The following is an 18,408-nucleotide window of genomic DNA, read 5'->3' as shown; positions in this document are numbered from 1 at the left end:
TTCTTTGAGCTCTTCTTTCAGGGACACTAAAATGTAATAGAAACAATTTAGATTCTACTTTCTGCCCAAATAAAAACATCAAGTCACTATATACTTATTAATTAAACTATAATAACCACAAAAATATGTGTAACTAAAGAACATTGGATGTTTTCAAATATTAACATATTTATGTATTATTTTCCACATGCCTTTTATCTTCAAACAGAATAGTACTTCACAAAGCTATTATGGAGCAACTAAACTTAATACTCTTGCAGAGATGCCCAGGGCATCTCACCTAACACTGCTAATTTATTAATCTGTCTTTGCTATAAAGTTTCATGTTTTTCCAACACTCTAAGCAATTATAACTTCAACTGGTCAATCTATTTTAATCTAAGTACCTAAACAATCCTATAATACAATAAACTCACTTTAAAGCTTCATTTTAAAAGATGTAATTTACTAAACAGTCTTTAGTCTAAATCATTTCCTATAATGCATGATAAAAGAATTCAACAGCAGGCTGGGTGTATGGCTCGGAGGTAGAGTGTCTAGCAGACAGGCGTCCCTGGGTCTGACCACCACCACAAAACAGGGAAGGATTTAAGCAAGGGGAAGAAATAACCACTAACTCATTATAACTACACAATTTTTTATCTTGCTAAGTATCTTGTTAAGCAAAATCTGACAAAGTCCAAGAAATAAACTAAACTTTGGACATTCATAGGCTACGAACTATGAAATGCAAGAGAGGTTTTAAGTAATACCCACAAAACAAGAGTGGAAAGAAATTACAATGAAAATTGGCATGTGATACGCTAAGACGATAATGCACCAATAAATTTTATAAAAATGGCTTAAGATTAAGAATTCTTGGGATGGAAACAGCATGCATTTAAAATGTGGAAAATAAACCAGGCACAGTGGTACACACGTATAATCCCAATACTTGGGAGGCTGAAACAAGATGATCGCAAGGTTCCAGGACCTCCTTGGCAAGTAGTGAGACTCTGTTTCCAAATAAGAAATAAAATCGGGCTGGGGGTGTAGCTGGAAAGTCGAATGCATCTGGATTCAATCCCCAGTACCACACAAAATAGCAATAACACCAACAGTAATAATGATGTTGACGATGGTGGTGGTGCTGGTGGTAGAATGCCCCTGGGTTCAATTCCCAATACCTGCTCCCGTGCATGCGCACAAGGCTTGGCACATACTCACACTCTTCTATAATGGCTTAATGTTTCAAAAAGTAAACATCAGGAAATATTCACTTAGCTTACAGTTTAGTTAGTATATAAATATATTATATCTATAAATACAATTCAAGGATGAGATGAACAAAATCTATACTGATCATCTGGTAACATCACCAAAGTCCTTGGCCTTCCATGTAATAAAAATACTTACAAACTCTAGTATATACCTATTTTTTATTATATACCTATATAATAAAAAACATAAATCATGCTCATTTCAGTCAATTATAAACCACATATACAATGGTGGTCTCATAAAACTATAATGTTGAAAAATTCTTATTGCCTCATGATGTCACAGCCATTGTGAAGTCATAGTGTGTTGTTGTTACATGTTTGTGATGATGCTTATGTAAAGAAATCTATTTGCTGCCAGCTGTATAAAGTACACCACACACAATAATGCACAGTACATATTTATAATAATAAACAATTATGTTATGTTACTGGCTTATGTATATCTATACTGTGCTTTTCATCTTTAGAGTATACTCCTACTTATTAAAAAAAAAAGCCAGGTATGGTGATACATGCCTGTTAGTAAAACCAGCTACTTTATTGGGAAGGCTGAAACAGAAAGATCCCAAGTTCAAGGTTACCTGGACAGCTTGGCAAGGCTATCTCAAAAATAAAAATGGTTAGGGATGTAGCTCAGTGGGAGACTACAACTGGGTTCAATGCCCAGTACCATATACACAAAAAAGTTAATTGTAAATAGCCTCACAGGTCTTAGGAAGGTGTTCTAGAAGTCACTATTATCATAGAACATGACAACTCCATGTGCCTCTAGTGAAGACCCTCTAGTGGGACAAGATGTGGATGTGGAAAACAATGATAATGATCATTCTCATCCTATATAGGCCTAGGCTAATGTGTGTGTCTTTAAAAAATTAAGTAAAAATTCAAAATAAAAAAAATTCCAGGGCTGGGGTATAGCTCAGTAGTAGGGCAACTGTCTGCATGTGCAAGGCCCTGAAAAACTCCAGCACTAAAAAAAAAATTTTTTTAAATAAAGTTTACATATAACTTTCAAATTTTTTAAAAAATCATTACAAGAGCTGTAAAACATGAAAAAACATATGACTAGGAATACAAAGTAAAATATTTTTTGAAAGCTATAAATTTTACACTAAATACTATTTTAAATGGACTGAAAAAGTTTGAAAAACATAAGTTTATGAAGTAAAATAGTTATTGGAAGCTAAGATTAACTTATTGAAGAAACTTCTGTACAAACTTACTGAACCCCAAGTGTACGGTATTTACAAAGTCTACCATAAACTACAGTAATGTCTCAGGTCTTCTCACTCACCCACTCACTCACCCACCTACCAACCCAGGGCAACTTCCAATCCTGGAAGTCCACTTATGGTAAGTGCTTTATATAGGTGCACCACTTTTTATCTTTTATACTGCATTTTACTATACCTTTTCTATTTTAGATATACAAATAACACAGTGCTATAACTGCCTACAGTATTCAACACAGTAACATGCTATACAGGTTTGCAGCCTAGGAACAGGCCATATCACATAGCCTAGGTGTATAAACAGTAGGCCATAACATGTAGGTTTATGTAAGTACACTCTGATGTTTGAGCAAAAACAAAATTGTTTCATGACACATTCTAATAAAGAAATTATTATCACTGAGCAGGGGTGGTGTTACACACACCTATAATCCGAATGCTTCCAGAGGTTGAGGCAGGAAGATAGCAATTCTAGGCCAGCTGAGATAACTCAGTGAGACGTCTCAAAATAAAAAAAGGGTTGTAGGTATATTTCAAATGTAAAGTACCCCTCGGTTCAATCCCTAGTACCAAAAATAAAATAAAAAAAAATCAACGAACTCCAGGTAGCCAGAAAATTTATAATAAACTATTTACAATCATGCCAGGTGTGGTGGCACACAGCTATAATCTCAGTACTTGGGAGGCTGAAAAAGAAAGATCACAGATTAGAAGCCAATCTCAACAAAACAGAGTTGGAGGTTGAGCCAGAGGCAGAACATCCCTGGGCTCAATCCTCAGTACACCCTCCCACATAATTCAATGGTATGAACTAATTATTTAAATGAAAATAAAAGTGATAGGAGAGAGAAGGTTGATTTTTGATACTGATTTAAAAAACACCAAATTCCCTAGTTCTATTGACAAGTGAAAATTAGGGAATATGTTACTGTGTTATTGTGAGAATTTTTTTTTTTGGGGGGGGTGGTACTGGGGTTCCTGGAAGCCTTTCTACCTCCAGCCTATACTCCCAAACCTATTTTATACTTTTTTTTGTTTTTTTGAAAAAGGGTTTCTTAAGTCAGGATGGCTGGCTTCAAACCTGTGTGATCCTCCTGTCTCTGCCTCCCAAGCGTGGGGATTACAAGCGTGTGCCACCACGCCCAGCAATTTTTTTCTTTTTTCTTTCTTTTTTTTTTTTTTTGCAGGTCTGGGGATACAACCCAGGGGCATTCAACCTTCAAGCTACACCCTCTACTCTATTTTTTATTCTTTATTTTGAAACAGGGCCTCACTAAGTAGCGGAGGCTATCGGCGAACAGCAATCCTTCGGTCTCAGCCTCCCAAATGCTGGGATTACAAGAGTGCTAAAAATTTTTCTTTCAAGTAAAACATACCTGCAAATATTTTTAATTATCATACCATCTAGGCCAACTCACTCTTGATCAGATTAATATAGAACCTGGAATACTTAAACATCAGTATAAAATGTGTTTATCCTATGGCTATTAAAAAAAACTGTATTTTTATAAATATATCTTTTTTTTTCAGTAGTGGGAATGTAATCCAGGGGCATTCTACCTCCACGCTACATCCCCAGTCCTATTTTTTATTCTTTATTTTGAAACAGGGTCTCACTGAGTTGCAAAGGGCCTCACTAAGTAGCTGAGGCTGTCCTTGAACTGCGATCCTCCTGTCTCAGCCTCCCAAATGCTAGGATTAGAAGCGTGCACCACCATGCCTGGCTCAGAAATAAATCTTATAAAAAAAGGCATATGGTGTTTTTTTTTTCCCCCCCTTTGGTACTGGGGATTGAACCAAGAGACATTATACTTCTGAGCTACATCCCCAGCCCAATATTATTTTATTTTTTTTGGAAACAGGTTCTTACTGAGAGCCTCCTAAGTTGCTGAGGCTGGCACTGAGCCTAGGATCCTCTTGTCTCAGCCACCCAAGCACTGGGATTACAGGTGTGTGCCATCACACCTGGCAAGGCATATGCATTCTGACTCAGAACTTTATGCATCATACATGGAAGCCAAAATTAAACTGGCCTTTGACCAACAAAACAGATTACTGTGTATGTACACAATCAAGGTTTTCAAAAAACATAGTCAACTGGACACTATTACCATTTTTGTTCAGTGGTAAGACGCAATAATAGTTCAACTTGATAAATGTTAGGTTGATATATTTATTCTTCAAACCATTCTCCTTTATAAAACATTCAATCCAACAAGCCTATTTTTATTTCACAGCCTATTTTACAAAACCTTCACAACAGCCTGAAAAGTATACAATTCTAACCATGAATAATTCAAAATTCAAGAATAAGCATTCAAAGGCAATTCCTTGCATTTTATTATTGGTATTAGGGATTGAACCCAGGGGGGGTTCAATCCACAACTTCCTGTTTCAAAATAAAGAATAAAAAATAGGGCTGGTGGTTTAGCCTCAGGTACAATCCTCGTACTGGGGATTGAAGCCAAGGGCATTCTACCTCGAAGCTACACCTCCAACCTATTATTATTATATATTATATATGTGTATATATTATATACATATGTATGTCTGGTACTGAAGGCTGAACCAAGAGGCATTCTACCTACCAGCTACATCACCAGCTCTATCTTGTTTTTTACTTTGAAGCAGTCTTGCGAATTTTCTGAGGGTCTTGTTAAGTTGCCAAAGCTGGCCTTGAATCTGTCATTCTCCTGTCTCAGCCTCCCAAGTACTAGGGTTAAGGGCATATACCACCAGGCCTGGCTTATTTATTTCATGATGCTGGGAATGGAACCCACGGCTTTGTGCTTGCTATATTAACACACCACCACCAAGCTACATCTCAGCTCTATGGTTTTAATATACATTTCTGTGATGACTAATGATGTTGAGCATTCATTCATATAGCAAAAGAAAAAAAGACCTGCTATAGCTAGATTGACATTTATCAGAATAGACTTTTAAACCAAAACCAAAAACAACCACACACAAAACTAAACAAAACTTAAAACACCATTTTGTTAGGGTAAAATATTCATAGTTTGATATAAGATCAAACAAGATGACATGAAAGCAAATTATATTCTCAGATAATGATGAAATCAAGACAGAAATTAAAAACAAAAATGAAAAGCCATATATTTTCAAGTTTTAAAACATTTGTTTTACCCAGGTGTGGTGGGGCATGCTTGTAATCTTAATATTTAGTAGGCTGAGACAGGAGGATTGCAGGTTCAAAGCCAGCTCACGCAATTTATCAAGACTTTCAGTAGCCTAGTGAGACCCTGTTCCCAAATAACTACCTGGGCATGGCATATGCTTGTAATCCCAATACTTGGGAGGCTGAGATAAGAGGATAGCAGGTTCATGGCCAGCCTCAGCTACTTGGTAATGTCCTCCCCAGTTTAGTGAGGTGTTTCAGATTAAAGAATAAAGAATAAAAAAAAAAAAAATAGGGCTTGTACGTAACTCGGAGGTAGAATGCCCCTGGGGGTTCAATCTCCAGTACTACAAAAAAAAAAAAAAAAAAAAAAAAAGAAAAGAAAAGAAAAGAAAGAAAGAAAGAAAAAGGAAAAAAAGGAAAGAAAATTGGGCTTGAGTTATAGCTTGGAGGTAGAATGCCCCTGGGTTCAATTCCCAGTACCACAAAAAAAAAAAAAAAAAAAAAAAAAAAAAAAATCTAAGCTTTTTGCTGAACCAATCCTTCTCTGTCCCATTCTTTTTAATAACCTAGAAACACTTATAAGCTGGGCATGATGGCACATACTTGTATTCCCAATACTTGGGAGGTTGAGACAGAAAAATTGTAAGTTCCTGGCCAGCCTCAGCTACTTAGTGAGGACACTCAGCAACTTAGTGAGATCTTGTTTCAAAATAAAGAATAAAAAATAGGGATGAGTGTGCAGCTAGAAGTAGAATGCCCCTGAGTTCCATCCCCAGTACCTAAAAAAAAAAAAAAAAAAAAGAATTTTGGCTGTAAATGTGGCTAGGAGGTAGAATACCTTTAGGTTCCATCCCTAGTGCCAAGAGAGAAAGAAAGAAAAAAAGAAAGAAAGAAAGAAAGAACGAACGAACGAACTGTTAGAAGAAAATTGAAAAGCCAAATGAATTTTAAGAATTTAGTTTTCAGTGCTTATGTCTCTTACCCAAGCAATTTAAAAAAAAATAAATCAACAACTGAGGGAACTGGGTAGAATCAGAGGTAACAGATTCTGACCTACAAGAGAGTGAAGAGACATCAGAAAAGTTCCCATTACAAAGAAGAAAGCACTTGTATGTTTAACCAGAGAAGACTGCCCACCTTGTGTTTTCAAGGCCCTCTGCCAACAATGTGTGTGTGTGTGTGTGTGTGTGTGTGTGTGTGTGTGTGTGTGTGTAATTAGGGATTGAACCCAGGGGTGTTCTACCTCCAGGCTACACCCCCAGCCTGATTTTATTATTTATTTTGAAACAGGGTTTAAGTTGTGGAGGGCTTTGCTAAGTTGCTGAGGCTAGCTGTGAACCTGTGATCCTTCTGTGTCAGCCTCTCAAGGACTGGGATTTTACAAGCACATGCCACCACAGCTGGTTCCAACAATATTTTAGAGTTATCAAAAGACCATATAAAGCAGCAGTTGACAACAGTGACAGATTAATTAAAATTAAGGTGAGGAAAGCCGGGCGTGGTGACGCACACTTGTAACCCCGGCATTCGGGAGGCAGAGCGGTTCACTGACAGCCTCAGCTACTTAGTGAGGCCCTCTGCAAATCAGCGAGACCTGGTTTCAAAATAAAAAATAGCCGGACGTGGTGGCACATTCTTGTAATCCCAACTGGGAGGCGGAGACAGGAGGAAGAGGATCGCACTGGTTCAAAGCCAGCCTTGCTGGCTTAAGAGACCCTGTTTCTAAATAAAAATATAAAATGGGTTCTGGGAGTGTATCCCAGAGGTAGAAGGGTTTCCAGAAACCCCAGTACTACCAAAAAAAAAAAAAAAAAAAAAATTAAAAATTAAAAACAGGGCAAGGGTGTAGCTCAGAGGTCGAATGTCCCTGGGTTCCATCATCAGACCAGCAAAAAAAGAAAAAAGGTGAGGATTTTGGAAGTGATGGCTGCTAATTTCAAATACTACAGTTGCTATGTTTGACAAATCAATCATCCCACCTACCTTCTTTCTTCCAATACACACAAACAACATACATGCAGCCTCATAATCACATGACTCAAGTGTCCAAATTGGCTTTGTTTCAGCAAGGTATTTCACATCTGAAGTACACTGTGGACTGGGCATCACGTGATTTTCTTTACTTTTTATGGTACTGGGGATTGAACCTATGGGCATTCTACCTCATAGTTCTTTCTAACCCCCATTTTTTGAAACTGGGTCTCACTACGTTGTTAACAGTCTCACTATGTTTCTGAGAGTATCCTCAAATATGACAGCTTCCTATCTCAACCTCCCAAATATGGGATTACAGGCATGTGTCACCACACCCAACATGCATGTGCTGTTAAATGGTAAAGTATGTGCCTGTAATCTCAGTACTTGGGAGGCTGAGACAAAAGGATTGCAGGTTCGAGGTCTGCCTCAGCAACTTAATAGGACTCTATTTCAAAATAAAAAGGGCTGAGGGTGTAACTCAGAGGGAGAATGTTCCTAACTTCAATCCTCAGTACCAACAGGTACTGATGGCCCATGCCTGTAATCCCCGTACTTAGGAGGCTGACACAGGAGGATCCCAGGGAATCCCTGCCATCACAAGAGCGCATGCCTGGCAGGTGTGAGGATCTGGGCTTGATTCCTGCCATAGCAATAAACAAAATAAAAACATACAGGAGCCAGGCGTGGTAGTGCACACTCGTAATCCCAGCATTTGGGAGGCTGAGACAGGAGGATCGCAGTTCAAGGACAGCCTCAGCTACTTAGTGAGGCCCTTTGCAATTCAGTGAGACAGTTTCAAAATAAAGACTAAAAAATAGGGCTGGGGATGTAGCTCAGAGGTAGAATGCCCCTGGGTTCCATCCCCAGTAATGTTAAAAAATAAAAAAGAAAGAAAAGAAAAAAAGAAAAGAAAAGAGATAAAGGCAGGCATGGTGGTACATACTTGTATTTGGGAGGCTAAGACAGATCATAGGTTCACAGCCAGTCTCAGCTACTTAGGAGGCCATCTACAACTTAGTGAGACCTAGTTTCAAAATTAAAAAGTAGAGCTTGGGGTGTAGTTCGGAGGTAGAATGCACCTGGGTTCCATCCCCAGTACCACACACAAATAAATACATAAGTCCATCAACTTGTCTCGAGAGACGGTGGAGAGGATGGAAATAGGTGATGTGAAGAGCTCAATACTAAGTGGTGTCAATAAACACAAGTTAAAATATCTGAAAAAGGACTGAGTGAAAAACTTGAGAATCCTCATTAACATTCTCATTAAAGAGAAAAACAATGCTTTCTGAAAGCCTCCTTCATGAATGCTAGACACTTTTTCAAACAGCATTTCATTCTTAAGATAATCTTTTAGGTATTTCCCTGGTGTGCTGCTGTTGTTGCTACAGTACTGGGGCCTGAGCACAGGGGTGCTTTGCTGCTGAACTACACCCCCCACAAGATCTTGTTGAGTGGCCCAGGTTGGCCTTGCACTTTGCAAACCCCCTGCCTCAATAACTGGGGTTACAGGCATTTGAGGCCACATTCTTCTTGTTTGAAAGAGGTTATATAACCAAGCAGGTTATCACAAGTGGTGAGTCCTAATTCAAACTGAGTTTTTTGTGACTCCAAACACTTAGGTAAGCTGTCTACTGTGTTTTGAAAGCACAGGCTGCTCTCAAACACAGGTTTCTTTTTTCTTTCTATTCATTCATTCATTCATTCATTCATTCATTCATTTGCGGTACCAGGGATGGAACCCAGGGGCATTCTACCTCTGAGCTACACCCCCAGCCCTATTTTTTATTTTTTATTTTGATACAGGGTCTCACTGAGTAGCCGAGGCTGTTCGTGAACCTCATCCTCCCATCTCAGCCTCCCAAATGCTAGAATTACAAGCGTGCACCACTTTCAACTGGAAAGAAGTTACACTTGAGTACCTTTTGTAAACATCATAAATTCCAAAGTAAATACTGATTTTTAGATCTTAATCAAGCCTACCATCATAATTAAGGTTTACTATTTGAAGCACCATAATTAATCACTTAAGATTAGCTGTCCTTATTCAAAAACTACTATTTTAAAAATCCAGGTTAAAGGTAAGAGTAGGGGCCACCTATGCACACACACTGGAATACAAGCAATCAAGGCCTACTGCTAGTAGCATTTCACACAGAAATTGAGATTCTGCTGTAATAAATAGCAGAAACCTTTATAGAAGTTCAAGACAAACCTAATTTCATACTTTCTTTGGATTGAGGTCTTAAGTGGTATACAACCATACAACTCTTCTGTCATCTAAAAATAATTTCTTAGCCAGGTGTGGTGGCACAGGCCTGTAATCCCAGGTACTCACTACTTCAAGGCTGCGGCTAGAAGATTTCAAATTCAGAGCCAACCTGTGCAACTTACAGAGACTGTCACAGAAAAATTTAAAAAGTTAGAGATGTAGCTCAATGGTAAAGTGTCCTGGGTTCGATCACTAGTACCAAAATGATGATGATGATGTAATAATAATAATTTATTAGTACTGTATAAACTCTAATTTCCATCAAATGACCAAGGCTGTAAATCATTAACAAAATCTTAAGGCAAATCCCGGCCAAGTGGCGCATACTTGTTATCCCAGTATTTGGGAGGCTGAGATAGGAGAATTACAGGTTCAAGACAGCCTCTGAAACTTAGTGAGACCTTGTTTCAAAAAAAGAATTTTTTTTAAAAAAAGGGCTGGGGTTGTAGCTCGGAGGCAGAATGCCCCTGGGTTCCATCCCAATAAAAAATAAATAAATAAATAATAAATAAATTAAAAAAAGGAAGGACAGAAGAAGGTAGGGAGAAAAGCTGGGGAGGTAGCTCAATGGTAGACTGCTTGCACCACATGACCAAGGCCCAAAGTTCCATTCCCAGCATTAAAAAAAAAAAAAGAAAAAGAAAAAGTTACTGCAAACTGCTAAAATAGCAAAGCATTTAAGCTGGAGAACACAATACGTGGTAGGGTCCTATACAATTTCATTATTATGCCTGTGGCAGATATCACTAATCAATCATAATGCTTTCCTCAAACTAATTCTGTAAAAACCAATATAGAAGCCAGGATATGATGGGATGCACTTGCAATCCCAATACTTGGGAAGCTAAGACAGGAGGATCCCAGGTTCAAGACTAGCCTCAGCAACTTACGGACTCTCAGCAACTTAGTGAGACCCTGCTTCAAAATAAAAAAAAATAAATAAAGCTGGGCATGGTTGCACATGCCTGTAACCCCAGTACTTGGGAGGCTGATACAGGAGGATGGAAGAGTCAAGGACAGCCTCAGCAAGTTGTGAGAACCTAATCAATCTAGCCAGACCCTGTTTCAAAATAAAAATAGAGCTGAGTGTAGCTTGGAGATAGAATGGCCCTAGGTTCAATCCCCAGGACCACATAATACAAAACAAGCCCGGTGTGGTGGCGCAAACTTGTAATCCCAGCATTTGGGAGGCTGAGACAGGAGGACCGAGGTTTGCAGACAGACTCAGCTATTTAGTGAGGCCCTTTGTAACTCAGTGAGACCCTATTCCAGAATAAAGAATTAAAAAATAGGGCTGGGAGTGTTGCTCAGAGGTAGAACTGGGGGGTTCCACTGCCAGTATGGCAAAACAAACAACCAAAAAAACAAGGTACAGCCAGGCATAGTGGTGCATGCCTGCAATCCCAGCATTTGGGAGACAGGTCTGAGACCAGGCTCAACAACTTAATGAGACTCTCAGCAACCTAGTGAGATCCTTTCAAAACAAATAAAAAAAGGGCTGGAGCATGTAGCTTGGAGGTAGAATGTCCCTATGTTCAATCCCCAGTACCAAAAAACCAAGCTAGACATTATAAAGGGATGTATTTGCTCTGTGTGTGTGTGGGGGGGGGGGGGACTGGGGACTGAACACGTGGGCATTATATCTCTGAGCTACACCTCCAGCCTGCTTTTATTATCTTTTTTTGTTTTTTGTTTTTGCAGAACTGGAAAGTGAACTCAGGGGCATTTTACCTTCAACCTACACACCCAGCCCTACTTTTTTCTTTATTTTGAAACAGGGTCTCACTAAATTGCGGAGGCCTCACTTAATAGCTGAGGTTGGCTGTGAACCTGCAATCCTCCTGTCTCAGTCTCACTAATGGTACAAGTGTGTGCCACCACACCTGGCTCCAATTTTATTTATTTGGAAACAGGGCCTCACTAAATTGCTGAGGCTAGTTTTGAACCTGCAATCCTCTTGTCTTAGCCTGGGTTAAATCCCTAGTACTGAAAACATGCAAAAGTTTACTTTGACAAAGAAAATAAAACATATGGCCAAGAGAGTTTTGGGAAAATGTATTCTTTTTAAAAATGTAGCCACAACTGTGCATGGTGGGGCACCCCTGTAATCCCAGCACTTGTGAGGCTGAGAGAGGAGGATCTTGGGTGCAAGGCCAGCCTCAGAAACTTAACAAGACCCTGTTTCAAAACATAAATAATGTAAATAAATAAATAGGGCTGTGAGTGTAGCTCAGAAGTAGAATGTCCCTGGGTAGTTAGTTCACTCTCTAGCACAAAGGAAGGAAGAGAGGGAGGGAGGGAGTGGAGGGACGGCTTACTCATGGAAGGGATGAAACAACTGCTAGTTTGTAAATAGCATACTATAAATCTGGGTAGTTTAGAAAGAGGCACTAACTTTGCCCTTGCAGTTTAAATGACATGCAGATAAAAAATTAACAAAACACTGGAAAAAAATGTATGTGATTTCTGTAATTTCTTTCAAAAAAAAAAAAAACTTTAAGGCAGAAAAGACTCCTTAAGTAAAATGGTACGAAGGAAAATAAAATCAGATCCCTGGAACTCTTGTATCACTTCACAATGGTTAACATTTAGCATAAAGTAAACCAACAGGAAGAAGTGAAGATTTGGATACAGGAAGTTGTAAAAATGCTGTGGTTTAAATAAAGGAGAATTGTTTCCTAAATATTCAGTCTAGCAAAGAGAAATATCTTAATATTTGACAAAAAAACCAGGAGGCTCCCACTCCTTGGTCTAACAGGAGAGTTCAAGAAGTTACAACACATACATACACAAATATATACATATACTTCAAGTATTATATACACCACAATCTCAAGAATAAAAGCACTGTGGAGAGGTGCATTTCCACATGCTATATCCAATGTCTGTCTATATGTGTGTGCTACTTCCAAACCACACTCTCAGTTCTTTCTTTCTTTCTCTTTATTTATTTTGGCAGTACTGGGTATTGAACCCAGGGACATTTTAAACTCTGACCTACATCCCCAGCCCTACTTTTTATTCTTTATTTTGAAACAGGGTCTCAAGTTGTGGAGGGCCTCACTAAGTAGCTGAGGCTGGCCACAAACTTGTAATCCTCCTGTGTCAGCCTTGCAAGTACTGGGGTTACAAAGTAAACCACTCTGAGCTATTTTTTTTTTTTTTTAAACAAAGTCTCACTAAATTGCTGAGACTGGCCTGGAACCTGAGATCCTCCTGTGTCAGCCTTCCCAATACTGGAATTACATAAAGCATTGTGGCAATAAACCAGACTCCCAAATCCAATCTTTTTTTCTTTTTTCTTTTGGCAGTACCAGGGATCGAACCCAAGGGTATTCTATCTCCTAACTACATCCCAATTCTACTTTTTTTTTTTTTTTTTTGTAGTACTGGGGTTCCTGGAAGCCCTTCTGCCTCCAGGCTACACGCCCAGACCTATTTTTTAACTTTTTTTTTTTTTTAATGTGGAAACAGGGTCTCTTAAGCCAGCGTGGCTGGCTCTGAACCTGCGCGATCCTCCTGGCTCCACCTCCCAAGCGTGGGGATTACAAGCGTGCACCACGGGCCCCAGTTCTACTTTTAACTATTTTGAAACAGGGTCTAACTTGTGGAGGGCCTCAATCAGTAGCTGTGGCTTGCTCCAAATATGTGATCCTTCTGTCTCAAGCTCCCAAGACTAGTATTACAAGAGTGCGCCACCATGCCCAGCTCCAAATCCATTTTTTTTTTTTTTTTTTTTTTTTTTTTTGGTGGTACTGGGGTTCCTAGAAACCCTTCTACCTCCAGGTTACGCTCCCAGACCTATTTTCTATTTTTATACTTTTTTATTTGGAAACAGGATCTCTTCGAACCTGCGCGATCCCCTGCCTCCCAAGCGCAGGGATTACAAGCGCACACCACCACGCCTGACCCATCTTTTTTATTTTTTTTATTGGTGCATTGTAGTCATACATCTTGATGGAGTCCAAGATGGTGGAAGCATACATGCATTTAATCCACGCACATACATTCATCTTAATCTGCACTAATACTAAAAACTGCAAATTACTTTGAAAAACTAAGTTGAACATAAACTATATATTGAAATAAACTATATATTTTTTGCTGTTGTTTTGTTTGGTTTTTTTTTTTTTTTTTTTTTGCGGGTCTGGGGATGGAAACTATATTTTTTAAATCCCTTTGTTAGCTGGGCATGGTGGAGCATGCTTGTAATCCCAGCATTCGGGAGGCTGAGACCAGAGGATCGCGGTTCGCGGACAGCCTCAGCTACTTAGTGAGGCCCTCTGCAACTCAGTGAGACCCTGTTTCCAAATAAAGAATAAAAAATAGGGCAGGGGGTGTAGCTCAGAGGTCAAATGCCCCTGGGTTCGATCCCCAGACCTGAAAAAACAAAAAACAAACAAACAAAAAATACAAACAAAAAATAAATCCCTTTGTTATAATGTTCTTTCAGTAGAAGCGACTAGGCAGGCATGACTTTAAGTTACAGGTATGTTGCTGGGTGTGGTGATGCAAGCCTGTAAACCCCAGTACTTGGGAGGCTGAGACAAAAGCGTGCTGGTTCAAGACTAGCCCTGAAACTTATCGAGAACTGCAAGTTAGGAAGACTCACAAAATAATAAGCTTGTATGGGTGCTACCCCTGTAATCCTGGTACTTGAGAGGCTGAGACAGGAAGATCACAAATTTCAGGCTAGCCTCAATGATTTAGCAAGCCCCTTAACTTGGTGAGACCCTATTTCAATGTAAAAAGGGCCAAGAGTGTATCTCAGATGTAGAATATCCCTGGGTTCAGAAAAAGATAATTACTCATCTCATATACACACGGTAAGGTTCCATTTGTATAGAATTCAGGTGTTTTTCCTATCATTTCCTGATACTTTTAAGAATTAGTTTAAAAGCTTTTGCACTCTTTTTACTCTAAATAGCAAGTACAAAAGTATGAGCATTTCCATCCAGAGCAATTTTTTTCTTCCCTAAAAGAGGACTGAAACCTCAGTCAACTGTAAAGACTTGAGAAACCCTAAAAATACATTTACATCCAATTGTCAGATGGTTCTTTTTTCATTTAGACAGATCACTCATTTAAAAATGAACTTTCAAACCAGGTGTGATGGCGCATGCTTGTAATCCAAGTACTTGGGAGGCTGAGACAAGAGGATCACAGGTTTACATCCAGCCTCCGCTACATAGTGAGGCCCTCCACAACTTAGTGAGACCCTGTTTCCAAATAAAGAATAAAATGTAGGGCTGGGGGTCGGAGGTAAAATGCCATCCCCACCCCGCCCCCATTCAACCCCCAGTACAGCGCGCACACACCCAAAAAGGACTTTGAGCATGCTTGTAATCCCAGTGCTTGGGAGGCTGAGACAGCAGGATCACACAGGTTCAAAGCCAGCCTCAGCTACTTAGTGAGACCCTATTTCCAAATAAAGTATAAAATAAGTCTGGGAGTATAGCTCGGAGGTAGAAAAGCCCCTGGGTTGTTCCACCCCCAGTACCACCACCAAAAAAAAAAAAAAAAAAATAGGGCTGGTGATATAATTCAGAGGTAGAATGGCCGTGGGTTCAATTTCTAGTGCTACCAAAATAAATAAATAAATCTTATTAAAATGAACTTAGGCTGGACATGGTGGCACCTGCCTATAATCCCAGCTACAGGGGATGCTGAGGTAGGAGGATCACCAAGTTTGAGGGACCCGTTGGTTCATTCCCTAATACCACAAAAAGTTTAAAAAATGAATTTGGAATTAGAACTTGCTTAGCATGCATGCTGTTGGTTCCACCTCATCATACACACACACATTCTCTCTCACAAAAAGAATTTTCAATTTTTACCTATGTTACCAGACTACACAAGGAGAATAAAAACAGTTGAACAACTTTGCTTCATAAGATATTCTGAGTAAGAGTTGATATCTGGGCAGTTCTAGCTGGGAAAAGCTTTAAAGGCAGAGTAACGCTCATTTATCCTTTGATGACAGGACACCTTTTTTTTTCTGAGTGGCTTTAATCTCATTACCAGTACTCAGCAGTAAACAAAGTGCACTTATTACATAGACTCTAGTTAATAAGTGTAGAAGGAAATCTATAGAACTTATCAAAAGTCCTTCATAGGGCCAAAAAACCTTTGACCAAGCCACTAAAAGGAATGAGAGGGAGAGAGATTGGGGGCAAAAAAATCTCTCCTTTTTCCCGCGTGCAGAAAAACAAGCGGCCCAAAGACTTACACTCCAGACTCATGAATTACCCTTTGTAGTGAAAAACGAAAAGCAGTAACTACAACCGACTAGGTTCTTACCTCCTGGATGCGCTTCCTGGCCCGTTGAAGCACTTCTTCGTAGCCCTTCTGCCGCAGCTCGCTGAGGCTTTCATAATACTCCTCGGGATCATCGGTCTCTGTGAAGAGCACCTGGGAGAGGATCTTCCAGCCGCAGGTGTCCAGGCCGTGGCCCAGGTAGACCTGAAGCTGGTAACACAGAGTGTCGATCTCCTGCTCGGTCATCTCGGGGGCGCCCCCGAACAGCACGGTCCACATGCCGGAGGGTTCCTCGGGGAACACCGGCAGGCACGGCTCCAGCTGCGAGTTCACCGAGCACAGCTGCTGATGCACGGCACGCAGATCTTGGAAGGAGAAGAGCCCGGCCCAGCTGCACTCTTCGGCCTGAGACTCCGGCTCCGCGGCGGGCGGCGGCGGCTCCGCGTCCGAGGGCGCCGGGGGAGCCTCGTCCTCCCTCACCATTTCCAGCACCTCGATCTCCTCGGAGACCGCCCCAGAGGCGCTCAGTACCCGCACGGAGGACACCGGGGCCTCCCTGGGCGCCGCCGCATGTCGGGCTTCACCTCCTTTCCGAACCGGGCTGGGCCTGGCCCGCGCAGGGCTCCGGAGGGGACTCTCCGCCCCTCTGCCGGCCGGACTCCGCGGCAGCGGGTCCCCGCGAAGGCTGCGCGCGCTCCGCGGGGAGCTCCTCCGGGGCCCGGGGCTCCGGGCCGGCGTCGCGGAGGCGGTGGGGTCGGGCCGGCCCTTGGCCGCCGGGCTGCCGGGCCCCCGGCTCCCCTCGGCCGCGGCCGCGCCGGCTTCGGCGCCCCCGCGCGTCCCCGCCTGCTCGCGGGAGCCGCTCCGCTGCCGCTGGGCCGTCCGGTTGTGGCAGGTTATGGCAAACTTGCCTTCGATCTCGTTCCAGGCCACGATGAAGACGAACTTGTGCTTCTCGCGCTCGTCGAACACATGGGGCCGCACGGCCACCCAGTCCGACTCGAGCGTCTCCTCCAGCGCGAACGACATGGTGGCTCCGCCGGCCGTGCCCGCCCGCCCGAGGTCCCGGCCGCTGGCTGCCGCGCCCCCCGCTCACCCTCGCCGGGCGCCTGCAGCCATCTTAGCGCGCCGGCCGGCCGGCTCTCGGGCTCGCTCCTCGCCCGCGCGTCCCTCCGCCTCGCCCCGCCGAGCTCCTTTGTGGCGCGGCTCCGGGAAAGACAATACGCGTCCCGGAGCAGGTAGTTCACATGGTCACGTGCGGCCGGGTCTGTTTACAAGCCCCGCGCTGCGGCAGCGCCTCGGCCGCCCGCCCGGCCGTCCCCCGCCGAGGCCGCGGGCTGCGGCGCGGCGCCCGGAGGCCAGGCCAGGCGAGGCGCGGCGCCGGCCGGCCGTGAGGTCCCGCCGCCCGCCGAGGCCGACCTCCGCTCCCCGCGCCGCTCCCGCCCCCGCGCCGCCGCCGCTCGCAGGGACGCGTCGCCTAAACTCCGAGCCTCAGCATCGCCACAATGTTGCCATTCGACTGCTGACGTCGGCGGCTCCACGAGGGACGTAAACACGGGCACGTGCCGCACGCCGGTGACGCGGCGCGCTCCCCGTGCGCGTGCGCGTGCGCGTGCGCGTGCGCTCGCCCCGCCCCTCCGCGCTCCGGGCTCCGACCCCGCCCGCGGCTGCGGCGGCGGCTCCCGGGCCCCGAGTGCCAGGTGCGCCCTGCAGCGCCCGGGGCCTCCCGACCCGGGGCCTCCGGAACCGAGACCAGGAACTGGGATATTTCGACCTCCGGGCGTTCAAAGGGACCCTCACCTGTAAATGTGCCTCCCTTGTCCCCGAGGGATGGACGACTAGGTTCAGAAAGAAGTACCCTGTAGGGCTGGGGAGTACTTAGCTCAGAGGTAGAATAGCCCTGGGTTCAATCTCCAGTACCGGAAAAAGAGAAGGAAAGGGGGAAAAAAGTACCCTGTAACCGTATGGGAACTATGTGCTGAACTTGATTGGGTTGCTCCAATCTTTATTGCATTCCCCCCTGAGATCTTTCAGACCAAACAATATATGAAAGGAAAATGTTTTGAAGATAACCCAGTTGAACTCTAAAGCAAAATAAAATGAAATTAAAAATTCAATTGTGGAGCCTGGAGTGGTGGCGCACGCTTGTAATCCCCATGTTTGGGAGGCGGAGACAGGAGGATCGCGCAGGTTCGAAGCCAGCTGCGCTGGTTTAAGAGACCCTGTTTCCAAAATATAAAATAGGTCTGGGAGTGTAGCCCGGAG

General features: G+C 42.7%; 1 protein-coding gene across 1 annotated transcript in view; it reads right to left on the bottom strand.

The window, feature by feature from the left end:
- Nucleotides 1–17,172, bottom strand: part of JMY (junction mediating and regulatory protein, p53 cofactor) — a gene marked incomplete at both ends in the record, with an annotated part of 85,154 nt that extends 67,982 nt beyond the window's left edge. The window contains one exon of the mRNA XM_080711627.1: nt 16,189–17,172. Coding sequence (XP_080567753.1) covers nt 16,189–17,172 — 984 coding nt within the window. The remainder of the gene's footprint in view (nt 1–16,188) is intronic.
- Between the last annotated feature and the right edge of the window lie 1,236 nt (nt 17,173–18,408).

This window comes from Muscardinus avellanarius, assembly GCF_963383645.1.
Source record: "Muscardinus avellanarius genome assembly, chromosome: 1".
Lineage (NCBI taxonomy): Eukaryota > Metazoa > Chordata > Mammalia > Rodentia > Gliridae > Muscardinus > Muscardinus avellanarius.
The sequence above is the reverse complement of the archived record's forward strand: the minus strand, read 5'-3'. Positions and strand labels throughout refer to the sequence as shown.